Here is a 22,479-nt window from a genome sequence, read left to right on the forward strand (position 1 = left end):
TTGGCCACAGCCAAAGCCTGAATTCTAAATTTTGACTGGCAAAACAAAGTACTTCACAGTTTCTTGTAGATTCTTTTTGAAACTATTTTAGGGGCTTCCCTGCCCACCAACCTGGGGCATTTTGACCACAGGGGCAGGAACTGGCTGCTGAGGGGATAGGATCAAAGGCACTGTCCATGTAGACAGAGGAAGGTTACTTAATGCTCTTCTCTTAGAATAGGGCCAGCGGATAAGGGGAGGGAGGCAGGCTCTCTCAAAGAAAGTTCTCTTAATGCACTCTTTTTGTTGTCAAAGCATCAGTCCTGGCCACCCGACCCTTTACCTTGAAACTCTTTTCCAGCTGGCTCAGGCCCCTGCCCATGCACAGCCTGCAGCTTGCTTGCCCATGCACCTGCCACCCTCAGCCCCACACTTCCCTACTCTGCGCTGTCCCTTCCTTAGAAGCTGTGAATGTTTAAGCAACAGGAGAATTTTTCTTCAGGATCTAAGATAAAGCTTTTAGGTTCTGATAATGCCTGCTTCAGACAGGGTCAATCACTAACCTGGAGTCCTTCATACACAACTGTTAGCAGCAGCTAGACTGGACAAGGGGAGCAAAGGGAGGGGCATCTCTCCTTGGAGAGGAGGCTCAAGAGAGAAAGATAAAACTCCCTGGCAGAAAACCATTTTTCTCAAGCAAATTATTTTTAACTTCTAAGTTAAGCACCAAGAGGACCAAGTAAAACTCTTTGACGAATAAAGTAAATAGTTCCGTGATTAAGTTTCCAGTTATAAAGATCAGAGGAGGAGAAAGGCCAATACTGAAGGGGCTGCATCCCATTGCCTGGACCAGGGGGAGGTCTATAAGCCTGCAAGGGAAAAACAAGAATCTGGCCAGTAGAGGAGTCAGGGGTGAGTGCTAGCCAACTTTGCATCCCCTGGGCCGGACCTCCAGAGGGGCAGAGGATTCAGGAGGTTGGACACCATAAGTGCACAAAGGCGAGGCTACTGTTGAGTCAGGCTCTGTGGGGCTCCAAGCCCTGCAGTTTCGGGTACCTGTAGCCAAAAACCCACTCCCTGCTTCTTCTTCCTGTGGAGCAGAGATTAGAGGCTGCTGGGGAGGAAATGGGGGATACAAGGGAGGAGCTGGACATTCAGGAGGCTCCTCAATCTCAGGATAGATCTTAGGAAGAGCAGAGGGTACTGAGGATTTTGAACCAGGTTTTGCCAGACCAAGATGTAAGGTTGCTGGTTCGGGTGAGCTCCTGGCTTTTCCTGAAAAAAAACAATAGCTTTAACATCAGGAATCATATTCAGGTCGAAAGAGCCCTTGGGGGGTCCAGTTGACACCAAAAGTCAGCTACTCAGAGGTGCAGAAAGTCTGCCACTTTCCCTTCTTAACTTCAACTGACATATTATGTGCTCTGTCCCTAACTTCAGTCCAATGACCTAGCATCAGGCTTAAGGGAGTCATTATCGTCTGTCCCATCGTCACAAAAAACACTAAACAGACAAACAACAGACAACACAAAGAGACCACAGTATCCAGACAACAACTGCCGTGCCTAATCCGCAGGCACCAGCCAAAGGCAGTTTCAGACGGAAGAGGTCTTTGAAGTTTCTCTTCCAAGAGGAACACACTATCCTCTTCTACCCGATAGGAGACCACCAGGCGTCCCTGGCTCTCCTGTTGCCCTGAAGCGTCCCCCAGGGCTGCAGCTTGTGGTCACGTCTGTCGACCACAGCTTCTGAGCTTTACAGCTCCAGAAAGCGGCTGCGAAACCAAAGTGCTTTTCAGATACTAACCAGAACCAGAACAGAGACAGACACAGTCAGCGGCCGCACACTCAGACACAACTGGGGACCCCCTTACTTCCAAGAAGGTCTTCAGAGTCGTGGGTTGTCGCGAGATCCTGTATGAGGCCCCAAATGAAAGACCATGGGGGTGGGGAAGACCCCCACTCAAATCTCGAGACAATGCAACCCCCAAGAACTCACGAGAAACCGGTCTTAATATAACAAACAAGAGGTGTATTTGAGGAACCAGAGCTCTGGGGATGACACATATCTTACACAGGAGATAGAGGAGTCGATCCCAAGCCCAATTAGGGGAAGGGATTTATAGGGAAAATTACATAAGCAGTTGGCAACAGTCACACAAAGCAATTTCATTGGTTTGTAACTTGGGCTCAGTTCAACTCTAGGCCACCCTGCTTCTGGGGCAAGCTGACCCTAGTTCTTATTTTTCTAAGGACTTATCGAGGCCAGATGGTTTGTGATGGCTATAGCCAGGCTACATCCCCAAAACATGTTATGTTATTCTTTGCTGTGAGGTGCACTTGGCCTCACAGCAGGGTCAGTGGGGGATAGTTTAAAATCTTTCTTCTTTCAATACCAGATGACATAAGCATCATTGTATATGATATTTGGCTATCCAATATCACCAGTTCCCTGACCTGCCTTTACCTACCATTGTATCTGCGGGGTGATAATTCTGTGTAAACCTTAGTTAACAGTTATTTTTTAAAGATTTATTTATTATACATAGGCACACTGTGGCTATCTTCAGACATACTAGGAGAGGGCATCAAATCTCACTACAGATGGTTGTGAGCCACCATGTGGCTGCTGGGATTTGAACTCAGGACCTCTGGAAGAGCAGTCAGTGCTCTTAGCCACGGAGTCATCTCTCCAGCCCAACAGTTGGTTTTTCTTTCAAGAAAAACAAAACATTTCTGGAGAAAAAAAAAGAGTCAATAAGAGTTAAAAGAATCGCTAAAATATTGGTATCTTACTCTGATGTGTTTAATGCACTGGGAAAGACTTAGTTGATGAGAGTTTAGATGGACAAGCTTTAAGATTGCGTTATTTGGTGGATGTTCACATGTAGTTTTACTTAAGGCGAGGCAGGACAGTGTATTCCAGCAGAAGTCTATGTTATTTTGGACTTCAAGCAGACTCAAGGAAAACAAGACAGCCAGCTTTACAACACTGGTTATAGAACCTGTAGCCCTGGAGGCAACGTAAAGTTCTATGCAACCAACCTAAATATTAACTGTCTGGTTCAGTGGGGAGTCAGTCTGCAATTTCCCTACAGACACAAGAGCTGCTGCCATTCAGTACAATGTTTAGTGTATAGCATGGACTCAGTAAATGTTTGAAGGGTACAGACTAAACGGAAGCCTGTGTTTGTAAAGCCACACCTTGTGATGTTTTATCTTAACCCCTACCTTGGACTTTGAAAGAACTAGGAGATAACTGAAGCACACACTTCTGGGTGTGTCAGTGGAGGTGTCCTTAGACAGGATTAGTTTGTAAGACCTCGGACCAATGGTTGCTAGTTTATGGTGTCCTTTTTGGGAGGTAGTGGAAAGTAGGAGGTGGGATAATGAAGTACATGTTCTTGGGGGGCTGGCTCCTTCCTATAGATTCTCTCTGCTGTAGACTCTCACGCAATGAATATCTCCACTACTCTATTCCTACTCCCTCTTCACCATTACAGACTAGCACCTCTGAAACCATGAATCCAAACTAAAGGATTCCCCCTTTGAACTTGTTCTTGCAAGTATTTTGGCCATGGCTATGCAAAAGACAGACAATTCAAAAAGCATAACTTGAAATATTTCAAAAGCTTAGAGAAACATACAGGAGAGCAATATTTTCTTACAGCAGAAGCCTGCATGTGACTTCACCCCTAGGCTATGCTCGGTTGAGTCAACCTATTTCTTGCTTTCATTCCGTCACCTGATGCATATTTGTGAGTGCATCCTGTATGCAAGACACTGTGAGTGCTGTGATGTAGCCGGGGATTTGAGCGAGGGCCTGAAGAAAATGGAGGAGTGATCCCTACTGCCCAGCTGACTGAATAGAAGAGACGTTTCATGCCGAAGCTACAGTAAGAGTCGCTGGCCTGGGATGGGAGGGCGCTTGGATGCTCAAAGAACAGAACGAAGAGTGCTGATGCACTCAAACTGCTTGGGACAGTTTCTCAGACGTGACTCCTGTTTAATAAATGTTAGGTACTATTATTCTCATAAATTGGAATGGGATGGAGTGTAGTAGGGGTGTAACAATCTTTTGTGTTAGAAGACTACCAACAAGTTCATAAAGGCGGATGGCAGGAAGGCACAGACTGTGGGGAAGAACACTTCAAAAAGCAGGACTAGCCATCTGAGTGCTAACTTACAACAGGGACAGTTGGATCTCACGGAAAGTTAGTGAAGCTCAAAGAGAAGACACCTTTCGAGAAATGGGCAAGAATGTAAGGCAAGTGTCTAAGGGTCAAAGACACTTAGACGTGATGGAGGTAGCAGGAACTAAGACTTTCCATTGTCTTAATTAAGTTCATCATACTGTAGCAAAGAAATGTCACGTATTAGTATATATAGTATATATGTAGTATAATATATATTATGTAGTGGTGTAATATATATAGTGTATAATATATAGTATAGTATATAGGAGTATAATACTATATAATGTGATATATATATATATACATATATATATATATATATATATATATATATATATCTTAGGTTACTATCACTGTGATGAAACAACATGACCAAAAACAACTTGGGAAGGAAAGAGTTTATTTGGCTTACACTTCCACATCACTGTTTACAATTGGAAGAAGTCAGGAGAGGAACTCAAACAGGGCAGGAACCTGGAGGCAGGGGCTGATGCAGCGGTCATGGAGGAATAGTGGCTTGCTCTGCCTGCTTTCTTACAGAACCCAGGGCCACCAGCCCAGGGATGGCAGCACACACAGTTGGCTGGGCCCTTTCCACTCTATGACTCTAGCATAGGTCAAGCTGACATAAAACTAGCACACATGCATCCTTAAGGAACACTCGGGATTACTCACCCGAAATGACAGCACCCGTATAGTAAATATACTTCATATACCAAAGCTGTAGTAAGGAATGCAGAGGCAAGAGCAAGGTGAAGGAAAGTGACTGTGGTGAAGGTGAAGGCTTATACATTTGCTCCAGCCAGACCACACAGAGTTAAGGCTGTGAGCAGTCAACTATCCCAACACACAGGCACAGCTGATTAGAAAACTGAGAAAGATCAGTGGCCTAAGAAAAAGGTTAATTGATAGTCTGAAATGATAAATGGTAAATGATCAAGGAAGATAAACAGATAAAGGCAAAGGCAGTTCAAAGGATAGAAAGAAAGCCACAGTATTGATGTGGGTTAAACACACAAAGAAGAAATATCTTTACCTACCAACAGACAGTGGAGTTTTCTTCTTCTGGGTATGTCCAGCCTTTTGATATTGAGGCCCAGAGTTGCTATCCACGATGTTTGTGCTGAAGAACCATCCCAAAGGGAAAAAAATCACAATGCCATAAGTAGGTTGACTATTTTGTGTCAGGCTGAGTTCAAAGCTGTCCTCAGCCGTGAGGGCTATGGGGTGGGCATATTGGAGAGGCAGCATTCAAAGTAGATGAATGGAGGTATCAGGGACCAAGCTGATGGGACACTTTGGGGACAGTTGTGAGTTCTCTCCCTGTTGGTACACTGAGAGGAACACTGGGAGCTGGCATGACAGATACCTGTACTATTGTCATTGCTGTATTAGGCGAGGGAGCTACACTCCGTCATTCCTAAGTCTAAACATTACCTCATAAACCTACCTTATAACTTTGTTTCTATGCCGACAAAATCCATATGAGTGGGTGTATGAGAAATTCTTTTCTTTGTTGAAGCAACGTATTTCAGTTTTGCACAAATTGAAAGGGACCTTTTCAAGCCACTGGGGAGAAAGGGTTGGGGACTTGCCTCTGTCCCTTCCGTTGGTAACACAGCTCGCCCCCTGCAGATTGTAAGGGGAAACTGCAAGTTGCACACCGGTGAGAAGGGATGCTGGGGTTACAAAGGGAAGCTGAAGAGAGGAGAGGGCCTTCAGGGCTAAGAAGATGAGTAAAAAGGTTTGTGGTTGCAGATGAGATAACCTCACTACACAGACTGGGGAAAGGTGGTCTGGGCCCGGAGGATGACAAACTCCTCCGTCCTCACCTGAAGTCCCTGAGGAGCAGGTAAGGTACAGATGTCCTTTCATGATATGTCTTCCATTCAATGCAGTTAGTTAACAGACCAAGTAAAACTTCCATCTTGCTCAGGAAGGAGACCCCAGCTCACCCCATGGACCATGAGTTAAATAAAACAACGGTGGCTACTTCTTGGTATCTGTGGGTACAGAGGCAGCTTGGTGTAAGAATAGGAGTTTCCACCCAGGTGGTCTGGGCTTCACCGTCATTGAGACAGAAAACTCTGGGTTAGGGATTTAGCTCAGTGGCAGAGAGCTTGCCTAGCAAGCACAAGGCTCTGGGTTCGGTCCTCAGCTCAGGGGTGGGGGAGGGGAAGGACAAAATGACAAGGAGCTCTGTCTCAGGTTGACATTTTTCAGCCACTGAGTTGCCAGCATGTTAGGTCACAGCCAGGTACAACTAGACAGAAAAAGACCTGTTACACTCACATATCTGCATCAATCAGAATTCCAGAACACGTAATAACTTGATATGCCCTGAGGAAAACACGGCCATCGATTCCAGAGTTAAAAGTTGAAAAACGCTATGTACTTTAAAATATCATTTCTACCTTGAAATTGTATAAGACTTTTGTACAGGACTCTCATCAAAGCCAGAAAACCGGATGGATATGTTTCAGAAAAACGCCAAACATACTGGAAAATAAAAAAGACTTTCGCAGAAAAATTTCTACCAGCTTTAGAAACACACACAAAAAAAGCAGTGCTGTCAGAAGGGAACTTTACAGAATAAGCGAGGTTCCTGGCTGCTTTGTTAATTATATTAGATTAGATATGTCAGGGAATGTGTCCTTTTAAGTATGACTCACCAGGGATCCAACCGTGCACTATCCAGGTATATACACGTCCATGTGGAGAGTTACCTGAACATGTAGAGACATGTCTGTGTTCATGTGTGGGGAATTCCAGCTCCCTTCTCAAAAACTCAGAGAAGCCTGGAAACCATCCCTATTTCGCAACCGCTCCAGCCTCCTTGCCCAATTCCACCCACTAGGCTGATTGGCTGCGGGGCCGCAGGGCGGCCGCCGGCATCTATTTTAATCTCCGGCCTGAGGAAGCCCTCTGGCTCCTTCCCGCAGCGGCTCTTGAAGCTGTAAGAGGCTGAGGCCGCTGCTCCCATCTTCTGAGGCTCAGCTCAACTCAGAGCTACTTCTTCCAAATTCTACATCTTGGCGGACTTCGCGAAGGAAACCCGGAGGTGTCACGTGAGGTAGGCATTTCCTAGGAAGGGTCCGGTGCTCCGGATGCCTGAGCCTGGTCCGGGTGGCAGGGTACTCGTGAGTCCGTGGGACCAAGTGGCGACAGCCACAAGTCGCTCCAGAAGCTCCCGCAGCAGCCCCCAGGCTGGTGTTTGCAGCGCCAGTCCTGCGCGGTGCATCCTGCTGCCCAGCTCACAGCCGCAGGCGGTGGAGAAGCGCACGGGGGCGGAGGGGACCCAGCAGGGTGGGGTGGCTGGATCCAGAGCAGAGCACCAGGTCTATGCGGGTGACACATTTCCCCGGGATTCCCCCGGGAGAGTTACTTCCAGGCGGGGCCCCTCATCACCACTGGGCTCCTTGGGGCAGTGAGCTCTGCCTAGGCTCTGGTCCCCGCGGCCATGTGTTTGGCTGATGAACTGTGGTTTATCCCCAGGTCGTGATGGAGTTTGAAGAGGGCCTTAACAGAAGAGCAGACAAGAACTTCTCAAAGATGGGCAAAAAGAGGTATCCAGATTGTTTCACTTTCATACTTTACATAGCTTGTACATTTGGGCAATTAGTTTGTAGCCTCTAGCACTGTACTATTTCAGTCTTCAGAAATGTAAACCAGCCTCTGCTTGGAGCAGTCCTTCAGATGTGTGTGACAGAAAGAGGCTCCTGTTCAGCCTCTACACCCGCCGTTGCTCCCTCACATCCGTTTAGTTTTATGACCCCAGCTTTATGAGCGCTGTCGTTCACTCACTCACTCACCTGAGCCATGTGCTGCTTGAGCTCTCGCTGTGGTCCGTTATCTTCTGGTGAACACGTATACAAACACAAGTGAAACAGAACAGTACAGGTCGACCATTTAAGGTTGGTTATCTATACTTAAATCAGAAAAACTGAAAATGTAGTTGCCAAGAGAAAACAGTTATTTTTCAGTGTATTTTTATCATAGTGGACTGCCTGTGGCCGGTAATTAAACACTTACATCAGTGGGTTCGTTCTTTATAGAAAATTATAAACTATGACAATAGGAATTAGTAGATATGTTTAATACTTTTCAGAAACAAGGTTTCAGGGTAAAGAGGGAAAGTACAAAGTGAAAGAAGAATTTGCATCTCAAAGTGTGAAATCTGATAAGAAACCTCGATACAAAGTCATGACTTTTTTTTTAGATGTTCAACATCTGTTCACTGCGTTCTCTGTAGTAAAGTGGTTACAATCACGATCCACAGTGATGATGATGATGGTGGTGGTGGTAGTGATGATGATGATGGTGATAGATGTCTAAGTATTAATTAAACTACACTAGAGTTACCCAGAAGGCAACTGGGAATATTAATTCGGAACATGATTGATTTTCTTTCTTTTTTTTTTTTTTTCAAAAGAGTATCACCATGTAGCCTGGGTTTTCCTCTAACTTGTAATCTTTCTCCCTTAGCCATTGCAGTGCTGGAATTATAAATATACTTTGTCATGCCCAGCCATAATATCATAATTAGATTGAAAGTAATCCAAAAGAGGTTAAGAAATAGAAGACTTTATTCTTTCGATGTGCAGTGTTTTACTTGTAAGAAGTGGGTATTCATCACCAAAATTAGGAAATAATGTAGCTCACGAGCATATAGTCTTACACAAATCCCAGCGCCTGGGCAAGGGCAGGAGCACTGTGGGAGAAGCGTTTGAAAGGCAGAGCTGGTAACACACATCTGTAATACTCTGGCAGAGAAGTGTGAAGTTGGAACAGGAAGTTCACCGGAAGCTAATGGGACAGCTACCCTGGTAAACCCAGCACCGAATAACAAGAGACCTTGATCCTACTATTTGTCCTGGTTATCATTTGTTTTTATAACTTTAAAGTTTTCATAGCATTCTTGAGGCTTTGTGTAATTCCTTTGTTGTGTTTCTCAGTAAAAAGGAGAAGAAGGAGAAGAAACCTGCTGTTGGCATATTCGGGATGGTGAGTTTGGGATGGATCCATTATTTAAAACACTTCCCTCAAAAAGATGTTTCCTGTGGCTTTCTTAAGAAGTATGGAGATGTGGGTGTAGAGTTAATTGATCAGAGTCGGCTTATTTTCAGAGGAATGCCAATCATAATTTGCCCTGTACTGAGCTTCCTTCTTGGTTTTCAGTGTTTTCCAAATTAGTTATGTTGCCTTTTACCTGTATTTTCTTCCTGACGGTCATTGGTCACTGCCAACTAGTTAGAGGAAGCGTGCTGCATTGAATTTTGTCTTTTTGCTGTTATTTGAGACAAGGTCTTGCCGTGTATGTAGAACAGATTGGCCTCAAACACCTGATCCGTCTCCTTCTTACCTCCTAAGTGCTGGGATTGTCATGCTTGAAAATGTGCTGTCTTTCAAGGCTCTGAACTCCCGGCAGGTTTGACTCGGAGTCCTATGTCCCCGAGGTAATAAAGGTCATGGTGAATTATTGACTATGAGGACTCAGCCATCAAGTGTGTCTTCTCTGTCTTCAGTTAAACCTGGAAGCACTCACAACCGTGTGGAGAGAGAGGTGTTTCTCCTCAGTGGTTGTAGTTCCAGTCGGATTGCCACCGCAGAATGGGAAGTGATTGCTACCTTTTTGGAATATTATTTTTCTACTATTGTCCTCTTAGAAACTTAAAAACTTCTCTTGAGATAGCACAGAAGACAAGACGTGCTGAATTCAATATGAAGAATTAGTGTGTGGTGGCTGGAGATACGGCTCAGCTGTCAAGTGCACTTGCTGCCTTTACAGACCATGAAGTTTAGCTCCCGGCGTGCACATCAGACCACTTCACCACCTCTAACTTCATGTAATCCTATGCTGGCCTTTTATGGCATGCACACTCATGTGCTTCCCCAACACTGTGTATATATATGTGTGTGTGTGTGTATATATATATACATATATAAATATGTATATATATACACATATATAAATGAATTTATATATATATATTCATATATATATATATATATATATATATATATGAATGTAAAAAGGGCTGGGTATAGCCCATGAGATTATTGCCAAAGTTCAGCATGGGGAGAGCACAGCCTGGTGTTAGACAGGAGCAGTGGCAGTCTAAAATGTGTTTGAATTTGGAGTCTATTTTGAAGTGCCATTTACGGTGTCACGTGCTCACTGTGTGCCTGCTCTGCTCTCTCCTAGTTTCGCTATGCAGATTGGCTTGACAAGCTGTGCATGGCTCTGGGAACTCTCGCTGCTATCATCCACGGAACCCTGCTTCCCCTCCTGATGCTGGTGTTCGGATACATGACAGATAGTTTTACCCAAGCAGAGACCCGCATTCTGCCGAGCGTTACTAATCAAAGTAAGGATTATTTGCGGCGCCAAATTTATTGGGATTTCACAAGTTAACATTTGCTTAATGAACCATTGGTGGGACCTTTACAAAATGTGTTTTTGTGCTGTGAAAGGCGGTGGGTAGGAGCTCTAGCTCATGTTGGTAATGAGTTTGAGAAGATAATGTTTATGGGCATTAGAACATCCAGGGGAAGTACGGCAGAGATGTGTCAAAAAAGAGGGGGCTCTATGAAGTCAGAAATGTCTTTGAAAGCTTCAGAAGGGAGTACAGAATCTAAGCAGGACTGCAATGGTTCAGGAGTCCATAGCCATGAGTGTGAGTTTAGGATGATATCCATGACTCTGAGTGTAAGCGAGGAGTTAAGGACGACGTCATTAACACTTTTAGCCCAAGAAACTGGAAAAGCATGCTTACTCTCCGTTGAGAAAAAGGAAGGGAGAGACATCTAGGCAGTTTTGACTGAAAGCAGATCCTGGAGTGGAGAGAAGAGGGCTAAGACAGTTGTTTATACAAAGAAGGAGAGGGGACAGGGTGAGGAAGTGAGAGAGAGAGTGTGTGTGTGTGGGGGGCTGTTTTAGGACAGGACAAGTAATGTTCTTATGGAAATAAGACAGTGGAAGGTGATATCTGACAGAGAGTGAAGACTTAGATCCTCTATGAAAAACAACGTGCGATGATCAGGAGGAAATGTTTACTCAGGGTAATAGCCTGACAGCTCAGCGACATTAGCAGGTGGTCACAGGGCGTTCATGTTGGAAGATGGATGGATGAGGGGATGGGAAGCTATGCGTGTTCTCTGCTGGTAAGCGAGTCCCTCCTGTCTGCCAGGCACATGTTTAAAAGCTGTTCTGCGGATGCCTGAAGCCACAGAGAGTACTGAACCCCGCATGTATTTACAATGTAGTTCTTACACAGGCACACCGACGATAAAGTTTAATTCATAAATCAGGCACAGCAAGAGATTCATGACAATAATTAATAAAACAACAAATATAGCAATGCACTGTGCTAAAATTGTGCCTGTTCCTGTTTTCTCTCTCTGCCATGTTACTGTATCCTGGTCCTCCTTTTGATGATGTCACGTGATGCAGTTTCATGAGTCACCGCAGGAAACTGAAACTGCAGAAAATCTAACTTTTGGATGAACAGGGGACCTTTAGAATTTAGGAGTTTTTTTTCCTTTCAGTAAGGTTCGAAGGAAGAGACTTGTTAATACAGAAGAGTGGAGAAATGAATGGGCTGCTGAATTACTTTGTCTTTATCCCAACCGTCCTTGACTTGGGAGAGGCAGGTTGCTTGCTCTGAGCCTCAGTTTACAGGTCACTGTTAGCCATACAGAGACTGTGTTAGCATAAACTACTGGACGACTTACAGTTTGTACTCAGGTGAACACGTTGGCGGGTTCCAGTTATATATTTAGGGGTGTGTGTGTGTGTGTGTGTGTGTGTGTGTGTGTGTAACAACAATTAATGAAAAAATCAGGTCATGGTTTGAAAGAGAAAAAGTAGTATATGGGAGGGTTTGGAGGGAGAGACAGGAAGGAAATTGTAGCTGAGATCAATTTATCTCATCTCTAATCAAGCAGGCAGTGGTGGCGTGTGTTCCTAGCTGCCCGCCCCAATGTTCTGGGTACCCATACGAAAGACATACACATACACACATGCAGCATTATATTTTAATATGTTCTGAGCAGTTCAGTGACTGGGCCACTCCTAAACCTCCACGTAGCTAACACCTCCCCTCCCATACTCCTGAGTTATTACTTACTAAAATCTATATTCCATTAGTGTTGCCCTAGACCCAGCTGGGAGGTGTTGGGGTTGGGCACCTCTTGACTCTCACATGTTGGTTGTCTCTCTGTCCTCCAGTTCCAGGGCCTGGTCTTTACTTCTCTCCCAGCATGGGGTTTCTCTCTCCTTCTTCCTACCTTGGTCCCTCACCTGGTAATCCTGCCTCTGTCTCCCTGCCCAGTCATTGGCCACTGGGGGGCAGGGACCCTCATGCAATTTTGGGGGCCCAATTAACATGATACAAGCGTTAGAACAAATCCACAACAGGAAATGGTGTAATTATACTATAATCTCAAAAAAAAAAAAAAAAAAATCAAAAATGTTGGCAACGCCTATATGAAAATACTCTTGATAATTCAGTTCGGTGATATACTTAACTTACAAGGACCCTTTGTTTTTTCTTCTTTAGATTAATTTTGTCTGTCTGTGTGTGTGTGTGTGTGTATGTGTGTGTGTGTGTGTGTGTGTGTGTGTGTGTGTAAAACGTTCAGGTGGACATTTGTTTAGGTTGCCTACTAAGGCCAGAAGCCATTTGATCCCCTGGGGCTATAGCTGCAAGAGGTCCTGGGCCACACAGTGTGGGTTCTGGGAATTGACGTTGTCATCTGTAGGAACAGTTAGCACTCCTGACTATTGAGCCATCTCCTCATCCCTGGACTTTTTACATTTGATATTAGAGACCAAACCCATGGCTTTGTGCATCATTTGAACTTGTTTTGTGAGGTGCCGAGAACTGAACTTATGGCGTCTCACTAAGCAATATTCCTAGCCTGATAGCTGAACTTGTTTTTAAAGGTTTATCTATTTATGTCTGTGGATGATGTGTTTGCATACGTGCCTGTATGACAGAAGAGGACATCAGATTCCAATATAGATGGTTCTGAGCCACCAGGTGGTTGCTGGGAATTGAACTCAGAACCTCTGGAAGAGCAACCAGTGCTCCAAACCACTGAGCCATATCTCTAGCCTGATATTTGAATTCTTAGGTCTAAGATAAGCACTATGTATCCTTATCCAAGAACTGTGCACATAAATATCCAAACTAATTTGTAGCACATTGGAACCTTTGCTGCTTTGTTCTTGGTTCCTGGGGGCCATGTCTTTGTGTTTCTGCTTATCTTGGGTTAAAATTATACCATTTTGTGATTGCTGCGTTCTAGACTACAGAGCTTCCTTGTCTATTGATTGTTCAAGGAGACCCAGATTCTAGAGGGCATTATACAATACAGGGCTGTAACCAGACAGCTGTGTAAAGACTTCATCCATCCTTTATTGCTGCTGCTGCTGCTGCTGCTGCTGCTGCTGCTGCTGCTGCTTCTGCTGCCCTTGTCGTCATGTTAACTCTTCTAATGCCCTACTTGGTTTCCCTATTTCACCATGAGGTCTGATTTCCAAACATTCTCCTCCCACTACTCTTTAGCTGAGTACTAAAACGTGTCCAGCCTTTCCAGCAGACTCTGATGTTTGAGACAGGGAATTCTCTAGCTGTGACACACTATATGTATGTGTATGTGTATGTGTATGTGTATGTGTATGTGTATGTGTATGTGTATGTGTATGTGTATATGTATGTGAGTGTGTGCATGAGAGAGAGAGGGGGGTGGAGAATACAAAACTTAACCAACTGGAGTTTTCTGTAGTCTCTGAATTCATATCTCCATGTGAACCAAGTGCTATCTGCAGATAGACCTAGATAAAGGCTGCTGTGGTTTTAAATGTGTTGTGCTGATATTGGCAGGGCACAAAAAGTCTAAGTGACATCCAGGAAGTTAAAGAAATGACAGTGAGTTGGCATAAGGTAGGACTAGAGACTGTGTAATACATGAGTCGAATGGGGCTTAAATGCACAGCACAGGATATGGACCAAGGTCAAGGGGATCAGAAGCTCACTCATCTTCACACATGTCCATATTGTTAACATCACAAATCATCTGGTTTCTTCCTTTTTCTCCCTTCTCATTGAGTTCCCCGCATACTATAACATGTTGCAGTGACTGTAAGATTTGTAGTGGGCCTTTCCTTGATTGAGTAGTCTTAATTATGACAATTTTCCTATACACTGCTTACCATATGTTCATATATATGCACACATATTCTTTTGAAGTATTATTTGTCTGTTTATGTGGTCCTGGATCAAACTTAGGGCATAGTGTTTGTTAGGTAAGTAGATTCTCACTGAGCAATGTTCCCAGTGTGTAGAATTGTTTGTAACAGTGTGATATTGGGAAGAGCTCTAATCGATGTGAATTTAAAATTGACGTAAGTGTACACTGGCAAGAAAAATTCTTAATGAGTGTAGACCAAGATTCATTGTTTAATGTTTTGTATATATATACACAAATAAAAGAAAATGTGAAAATATGTACACAAAAGTGTTGACCAGTGGCTATTTATATTTATGTGGCTAGTCACCATGTTGGGGTTTCTCATGTATTTAGTTCATACTGTTAGCACTTCCTAATATTGCATTATGATCTATTCTTCCCGATAATTTTGAAGTGACAACACGAGTAAAGAAATGAGATGTTAGGGTTTAAATGTGTGCCCATGTCCAGTCACATTGGTGCTTATTTGTCACTGCGAGTTTCTTCTTGAAAGTACCCCTGAATGTAGGTTGTGTGTAGATGTGCAGGGCCGGCAGGAACGTGTTGGGATGGATGTCAATAAAGCTTGAACTGGAACTGGATTGAACCTAACTGAATCGCTTGAATCCCGCTTTTGTGTTAATTTTCAAGTGAAATGAGTTGGTTTATTTTTCCATGTGTATTATCATTGGAGACCAAAGAGGCATAAATGGGCCAGCGTTGTTTTCTGTTCTCTAGGTGAAATCAACAGTACACAGACGGTCAGCGACAGCAGTCTGGAGGAGGACATGGCCATGTAATTCTGCACCTTCCTTATTCTTTCATTAATCTTTTCTGCATGAATCCGGTTATAATGATCTATACAAATTTTCACTCGTACACGATGATTCGAAACTGAATTAAGGCTCACTCACTGATCACAGCATTGCAACGATTAGTTTGCTTCTTGCACAGTTTCCCTAGTAATAATTATAATAAGACCAGCCAGCAGGAAAATTTTAAACTCAGCTTCTAATTCCAAATAATGAAATAAAACACCCTGGAATAAATAAATGTTTAATTTTAACCTTGGCTTACCTTGCGGAAACATTTTAATGCTTTGTACTCTTTGAAGTTTGTTGATCAATATCTTTTAAGAAATGTGCAAAGCTCTATAACAATAACCAGACAATAGGATTCTACATTATTCTGTGGATGGTTTGACATGTTTAAAGGAAGCATAGCCACTTGCTTATATTGGAAAGATATGGAACAAATCCTTAGAATGCACTATTGTATAGAAGCATGATTTCTTTTTATGCTGAGACAACTACATGCCCCATCTGACCTCAGTCTGCAGCCCAGGCTACTCTCAAGCTTGTGACATTCAACAGCCTTACAAGTGCTGGGATTACAGGTTTAAGCACCAATGCCTAGTTAACAGCAATATCTTGATTGTTTAAAATACATTACTGAGGAATCGTGGACACATCTTAGGACTGTGAAGGGTATTGACAGGAGGCTTATGAGATTGAGGCCAGCCTGGGCTCCATAGCAAGATCTTATTTTAAAAAAAAAAACCCTTTTAAAATGTAAATAAGTGAAAAAATAAATAAAACTAAACAATTTACAGGCTGTTCCCTAAGCATAAGTTATACTTGTTAAGTGGGCCTACTCTTGCTATATCATTAGCACATGAAAAATAATTCTAGATTCATCTATTAATGAGACGCATTCTAGCTGCACCATGTCTTGTTGCAAGTTGTAAGAGGTAACAGAGCATGGGCTGTTGGCAAGATTCCTGATAGGCTGAGCACAGAACTGTGAACATCACATCAGATGTTCTTTTACTTTTAAGTAAGCATTTTGATGCTTCCCCACGACACACTGCATTCTTCAGAAGATAAAAAGTAGAACCCTTTTAAAAAAAAAATGGGGGAAATCTGGATCCTGCATTTCATTTTGGAAGGTTTGCCTTTAGTCTAAACATCAACCAATTAGAGAAGTCCAAGGGTTGTTCACTTTTGTGAATGTGAAGACTCAGAACGAGTCAATATCAACTTGTAATTTTTTTTTAGTTTGATTTAAGGGCTTTCATTTATCATTGCTTCAATTTAAATTAGAAGGGCTGCTCTTTGACTCCTTAAAACATTTTAGGATAGTTCAAAATGAACAGTTTGGTCAGGTGACTTAAAAGTACTATTAGTTTTCAGCTGTCACTTACCAGCCACCGTCTGTCAGCAGTTCAATGGGCACGGCATCACTCCCATCCCTGGGTTCCATTTTTGGACAAGTTCTGTCACTCGTCCCTTGTCAAGCAGACAGCCTGTCCCTGCCAATTGCTCATGATGCTGATGTCATAAGATTAGGGCTACAATGACATGTCCTACCCAATTGCCAGCATGCCAAGTAGTCTTTCATAGCAACTGATCCCTCTGCATGATTATTTTATGTAAGGCACTGGCCCAAGCACCATTTCACCAGTTAGGAAACTAGAGCACAGGATGATCAGTAACCTGCCTGAGTTTACAAGTTAGTTAAGAGAAGAGCTGGGATTTATTTACCCCAGTGCAGTGACCCCTATCGGCCATTTCTCTACCTTAGTGCAGACACAGGGGAGTGCTGACCATTACAACTGCTTCTCGTCTCTTAAGGATGATGGGATACTTGGAAATTCATTGTTCTTGTTTTTCAGGTACGCCTACTATTACACGGGCATTGGTGCCGGTGTGCTCATAGTTGCCTACATCCAGGTTTCACTTTGGTGCCTGGCAGCTGGGAGACAAATACACAAGATTAGGCAGAAGTTTTTCCATGCCATCATGAATCAGGAGATAGGCTGGTTTGACGTGAATGACGCTGGGGAGCTCAACACCCGGCTCACAGAGTGAGTACTTCGTGTCATGCTCAAGTCAGATGTGGGCTTGTTCTTCATGCTGTGAAGTGGATACCACCAGCTCTGTGAGGAGTGACAATGTGTCACTGAGCAGGGTGTCACTGAGCAGGGTAAAGCCCTGTGTCTTACACAGCTTCTTGTTCACAGTACCCTGGCAGGGAGGGGGGTCCTGCTTGCCTGGCACTGAATGAGGGACTAGGCTGGCAGAATCAAGACTGATCAGAGCAGTGGTGTGCAATGGAGCAACAATATGTCCTGGCTGGTCCACACTGAGCCCTTTCTTGCCAGGGCTCCATGGCATCCTTTGACAACAGTGGAAAGAAGAAAGGGGCTCCTGTCTGTCATCCTCTGCCTCATGAAGACATGGTGAACTCAACGATTTTGTATTCATAGAGGACAGCACCATATGCACACAGCAGAAATCTCTGAGCAGTTTCAAATTTCTTAGTGATTAGTCTTACACTGAGGACCACAGAACACTGTTTAATGACAAATCTACTAGAAACAGCCTGTCAAGTAGAATATACATACGTGTGTGTGTGTGTGTGTGTGTACTCTAGACATTAATTTATATCAGACTCAATGATGCAATATAAAACTGGATAAATTCTGGTTCACAGATCTGATATTATTTGTAACATAATCTCTTCCTCCTTTAGTGACGTCTCCAAAATTAATGACGGAATTGGTGACAAACTTGGAATGTTCTTTCAGTCCATAACGACATTTTCAGCCGGTTTTATAATAGGATTTATAAGTGGTTGGAAGCTAACCCTTGTAATTTTGGCTGTCAGCCCTCTTATTGGGTTGTCATCTGCCATGTGGGCAAAGGTAAGTGAACACATTTAGAGTCCTCCCCAGACTCGGGGGACGGTCTTTTAACCGCAGCAACTCTGTTTGGTACTTGTTTTTTAGACTTCTGCTTACCAATCAGTGGGATAAGATGGTTCTGCCCCACCAAGCTATTATTGTGGGGAGGATAGGAAGGAAGGGGACCCCCTATCTTATCCCCCACTTTTATAGAAAATACATGCTGAGCTGGAAAGACCTGTGCTCAGTAGAGGGCAGCACCATATCACTATGAGATACAAGTAGCTCTCCCAGGTCTATTCCACCCTACAATGATTTCTGTAAGACTAACTGTCACTCTCCAGGGAGCAACCTCAGGTTGGCAGGCTTGAATTACATGTTTACCCAATGAACCATCTTGCCAGCCTTTGCTAGCCTAAAAGCTTCTTTTTCTTAATTGATCCCCCTAGCTTATTGAAACATTGAACACGATATGTTTAGATTCATGCCAGGATTTAATAAAAGGATTATTTAAAATGTTTTTAGGATATCTTGGAGATAAAGAAAAGCAAGCACAAGCTAATCTTTAAGAACTACACCTTGCTTCAATTTATTGGGGCCTCTGCTTCACTCCCTGCTCTGCATGTCTTAGATCCTCCGATGGTCGGCTCATTTAAAAGATACATATACTAGCTTGAGAAACTGCATCTGTGGGCTCGAGGCTGTCTTCTTGACCCAGACAAATAGGAAGAACAGAAGGCTCCCAGACACATCAGTCACCTGACCCACCTGACCCACCTGACCCAGAGACCCTTTGTGTCCCTGATTGTCTTCCTTGACCAGACATTGGGGCAGCTAGAAGGCACTGGGAGGGAAACCATTACACTTTTTCTCTCCCACAAGACACCTGGCATCCAAAGATCTTGTCCTGTATAATGATTAATGTATGAGCAACATTTTTATGTTTTTACCTCTTTATTTTGCAAACGATAGAGTTGCTGGGCATTTTTAAATGATAGCAAGATTGCCTACGCTTGCTTTGACAGGTACTGACTTCATTTACTAATAAGGAACTCCAGGCTTATGCGAAGGCTGGAGCAGTCGCCGAAGAAGTCTTAGCAGCCATCAGAACTGTGATTGCGTTCGGAGGACAAAAGAAGGAACTTGAAAGGTTTGGGCTGCTTCTGCTAGAAATGTAAAGTTCTGTGTCATTGCTGATGTTCTGAAGAGTTGACATTCTAATTGAGCCTTCCTATTGCCTGCCTTCAGAGGAAGGGAGTGTACACGTTCTGTTTCCTTTTTGCATTGTGGAAAGCCTGTGTTTTCATTCTTAAGAGGAGGGGGGTGGTACAGAAACTACAAATAAGTAGGTATTTGGTACACAGACAACCATTAATTTAAGAGAGTTATGGGAGTAATTCTTTTTAGAAAGACACTGACATTTGTGTTTATAGGGCTGGAGAACTGGCCGAGTGGTTAAGAGGGGTGGCTCAGACACCTGTAACTTTAGCTCCATAGGATCTGATGCCTTTTTTTTTTTTTTTTTTTTCTAAAGGAATCTTTGCTCATATGCATATATGCTGCCCAACACACATAATCTTTGAAAATATGCTTTGATAAGAGGAGCAGGAGGAGGGCACATTTAAATGTGGTGAAGCATGTCTCTTAGAGGAGATTTTTAACTAGCCTGAAACAAGAGAGATGAGAATAGGTTTTCCATACCTAGGGCAGGAATGGAGTCTGGGATCAAAGATGAAAATCTTTCAAGGTGGTAAAAACTCCAGGATGGTGTGAGATTTGTCATCACAAGGCTTCTACGTCTGAAGCAACCAATGCGCTCACTTTTCCCTCAAGGCACCAGCTGTGGGAAGAAACTGGCTCGTTGGGAATGCAAAATTACTCACAGTTGTGATGCATTTAATTCAATAGTCAGAGTAGTTTTGTTAAGTGTAACAGGTTTTTTTTCTCCTGTTTTTCGAATGGTTTCCTTTTGTATACAGAAACTTATTACTTTCGTGGAGTCCTGTCTGGTGCTTGTTGGCTCTATTTCCTGAGTGACCAGAGTCCTATTCTGAAAGTCCTTATTTACATCTAAACGTTCAAGTACCGGCCCTGCTTTTTCTCTACCAAATTCAGACTTAACAGGTCTTATGCTTAGACTGCTTGGTCATGGAAAATTTTCGTTTCTCCTTTAGTTACGACTGGTAGTTTTTCTGGGTATAATAGACTTGGTTGTTAGGTGTGCTCTTTTGGAATTTCAACTACATCACTCCAAGCCCTTCTGGTTTTAAAAACTTCTCTTGAAAAATCAGCTGCTATTCTGATTGCCCTGCCTTGAGATTCGGCCCTTTTCTCCTGCAACTTTCAGTTCCCTCTCTCCCTCCCTCCTTCTCTCCCTCTCTCCCTCCCTCCTTCTCTCCCTCTCTCCCTCCTTCCTTCCCTCCATCCCTCCTTCCTTCCTTCTCTCCCTCTCTCCCTCCCTCCCTCCCTCCCTCCCCCTCCCTCCCCCCCTCTCCCTCTCTCCCTTTCTCTCTCTCCCTCTCCCTCCCTCCCTCCCTCTTGCCCCCTCCCTCCCTCCCCCTCCTCCCCTCCTTCCCTCCCTCCCTCCTTCCTTTTCTCTCCTTCCCTCCCTCCTCCTTCCCTCTCCCTCCTTCCCTTTTTCTCTCCCCTCCTCCTCCTCCCTCCTTCCCTCCCTCTCTCCTCTCTCCCCCTCCTTCCCCTCCCTCCTTCCCTCCCTCTCTCCCTCCCTCCTTCCCTCCCTCCCTCCCTCCCTCCTTCCCTCCCTCTCTCCTCCCCTCCTTCCCTCCCCTCTCCCCTTCCCTCCTCCTCCCTCCCTCTCCTCCCTCCCTCCTCCCTCCCTCCCTCCCTTCCCCTCCTTCCCTCCCCTCTCCTCCCCCTCCTTCCCTCCTTCCCTCCTCCCTCCCTCCCCTCCCTCCTTCCCTCCTTCCCTGTGACTTTAGTGTTTTAACTATAAGGTGGCACAGTGAATTTCATTTCTGGTCCTGTCTCTTAAGTGTTCTGTATGTGTCTTGTACCTAGACAGACATTTCTTCTCCTAGATGTGGCAACTTTTTTCCTGTGGTTTTTGTTGAAATTATTTTTTGAGCCTTCCACATGGAGTTTTTGTCTTGCGGTGTCCATCGTTCATAGATTTGATCTTTTGTGGGGGGGGGTATTTAAAGTTCTTGCATGTTCTGTTTATCTGTTTTAAACATTTTGTCATTGTCCTTGACCGAATGATCAGACTCTTACCTTGATTCTAGTCTTGCTAGACTGCCCTCCACATTATCCAGTCTTAGCAAGTCAGGCTTTCCACACAGCTTTGGCTGGCTTATTGAGTGCTGTGTTTTGAGCATCACTTTGGTATGATTTTTCTTCAATGCTTCTGTCAGTATTGAATCATTTTCATATCCAGAATTGACTTCCATATTTCATTCAGATGCTTGTTTGCTCTTTGACCTCCTTGAATTCTGTGAATGTGATTAAAGTCTTAGTTCCTTGCTTGGAATTTCAGCTAAGTCACTGTCAGTGCCATGCCTCCCCGTGAGATGGCTCATTTTTGGAGAATACATGTTGTCTTGGGTTTTCATCTGAGTTTTGTTTTTGAGTTGGGGTTTGTCCATTGGGAGTTAGTTGGTTAGCAGGATTTTTTTTTCTGAATCATCTCTGATGAGGGTGACCCAGCATTTCTAATTGAAGTCTTGTGTCTCCTGTCGCTCCTTAGAGGCACCCTTTCCTACCGGTTTGCTCAGGCAGGAAAGAGAATCAGTAGGCTTGGTAGCTGAGTCAAACCAAGTCTGTGTGTCCTCACATGAACAGGCAGGGCGCAGTTCATAGTTCAGCTCTTCCATGTAATTTTCTTTTCTCCCTTAATCATTTATTTTTTCACTTTACATCCTGGTTGCTACCTCCCTGCCCTGGCCCCTTGCTCACACAGTCTGTCCCCTATCCACTATCCACCATCCCCTTCTCTGAGGGGGGTGAGCCTGCCCCCCAAATCTTCCCACCGTGGCACATCAAGTCTCTGCAGGGCTAGGAGCATCCTCTCCCACTGAGGCCAGACAAGGCAGCTCAGGTAAGGGAATGGATTTATGGACAGACCCATTCTAGTTGTTGGGGGACCCACAACTCAGTTGCACATCTGCTACATATGTGCATGGGGGAGGAGCACGAGGTCCAGCCTGTGTGTGCACTTTGATTGGTGGTTCAGGTCCAGGTTAGTTGATTCTGTTGTTCTTCCTGTAGAGTTCCTATCCCCTTTGGGGCCTTTAATACTTCCCCCCGCTCTTCCATAAGACTCGCTGAGCTTCTGCCAATGCTTGGCTCTCACTGCATCTGTTTCAGTCAGCTTCTGGGTAGGAACGCTCAGAGGACAGCCAGGCTCCTGTCTGCAAGCACAACCAAG

At 44.1% G+C, this 22,479-nt stretch overlaps 1 protein-coding gene across 2 annotated transcripts in view; it reads left to right on the top strand.

Moving 5' to 3' along the window:
• Abcb4 (ATP binding cassette subfamily B member 4) overlaps positions 1-22,479 on the top strand; it is a 215,940-nt gene that overhangs the window by 52,035 nt on the left and 141,426 nt on the right. The window contains exons 1-7 of one of the 2 annotated variants that reach the window (XM_032907037.1): positions 7,670-7,740; positions 9,130-9,178; positions 10,380-10,542; positions 15,149-15,206; positions 17,085-17,276; positions 17,945-18,116; positions 19,121-19,245. The exons of the other annotated variant lie outside the window; for it this stretch is intronic. Coding sequence (XP_032762928.1) covers positions 7,676-7,740; positions 9,130-9,178; positions 10,380-10,542; positions 15,149-15,206; positions 17,085-17,276; positions 17,945-18,116; positions 19,121-19,245 — 824 coding nt within the window. The 5' untranslated portion in view covers positions 7,670-7,675. Of the gene's footprint in view, positions 1-7,669; positions 7,741-9,129; positions 9,179-10,379; positions 10,543-15,148; positions 15,207-17,084; positions 17,277-17,944; positions 18,117-19,120; positions 19,246-22,479 lie in introns of those variants that run through there. 2 annotated transcript variants of the gene reach the window in all.

This window comes from Rattus rattus, chromosome 6, assembly GCF_011064425.1.
Source record: "Rattus rattus isolate New Zealand chromosome 6, Rrattus_CSIRO_v1, whole genome shotgun sequence".
In the NCBI taxonomy this organism is placed as follows: Eukaryota; Metazoa; Chordata; class Mammalia; order Rodentia; family Muridae; genus Rattus; species Rattus rattus.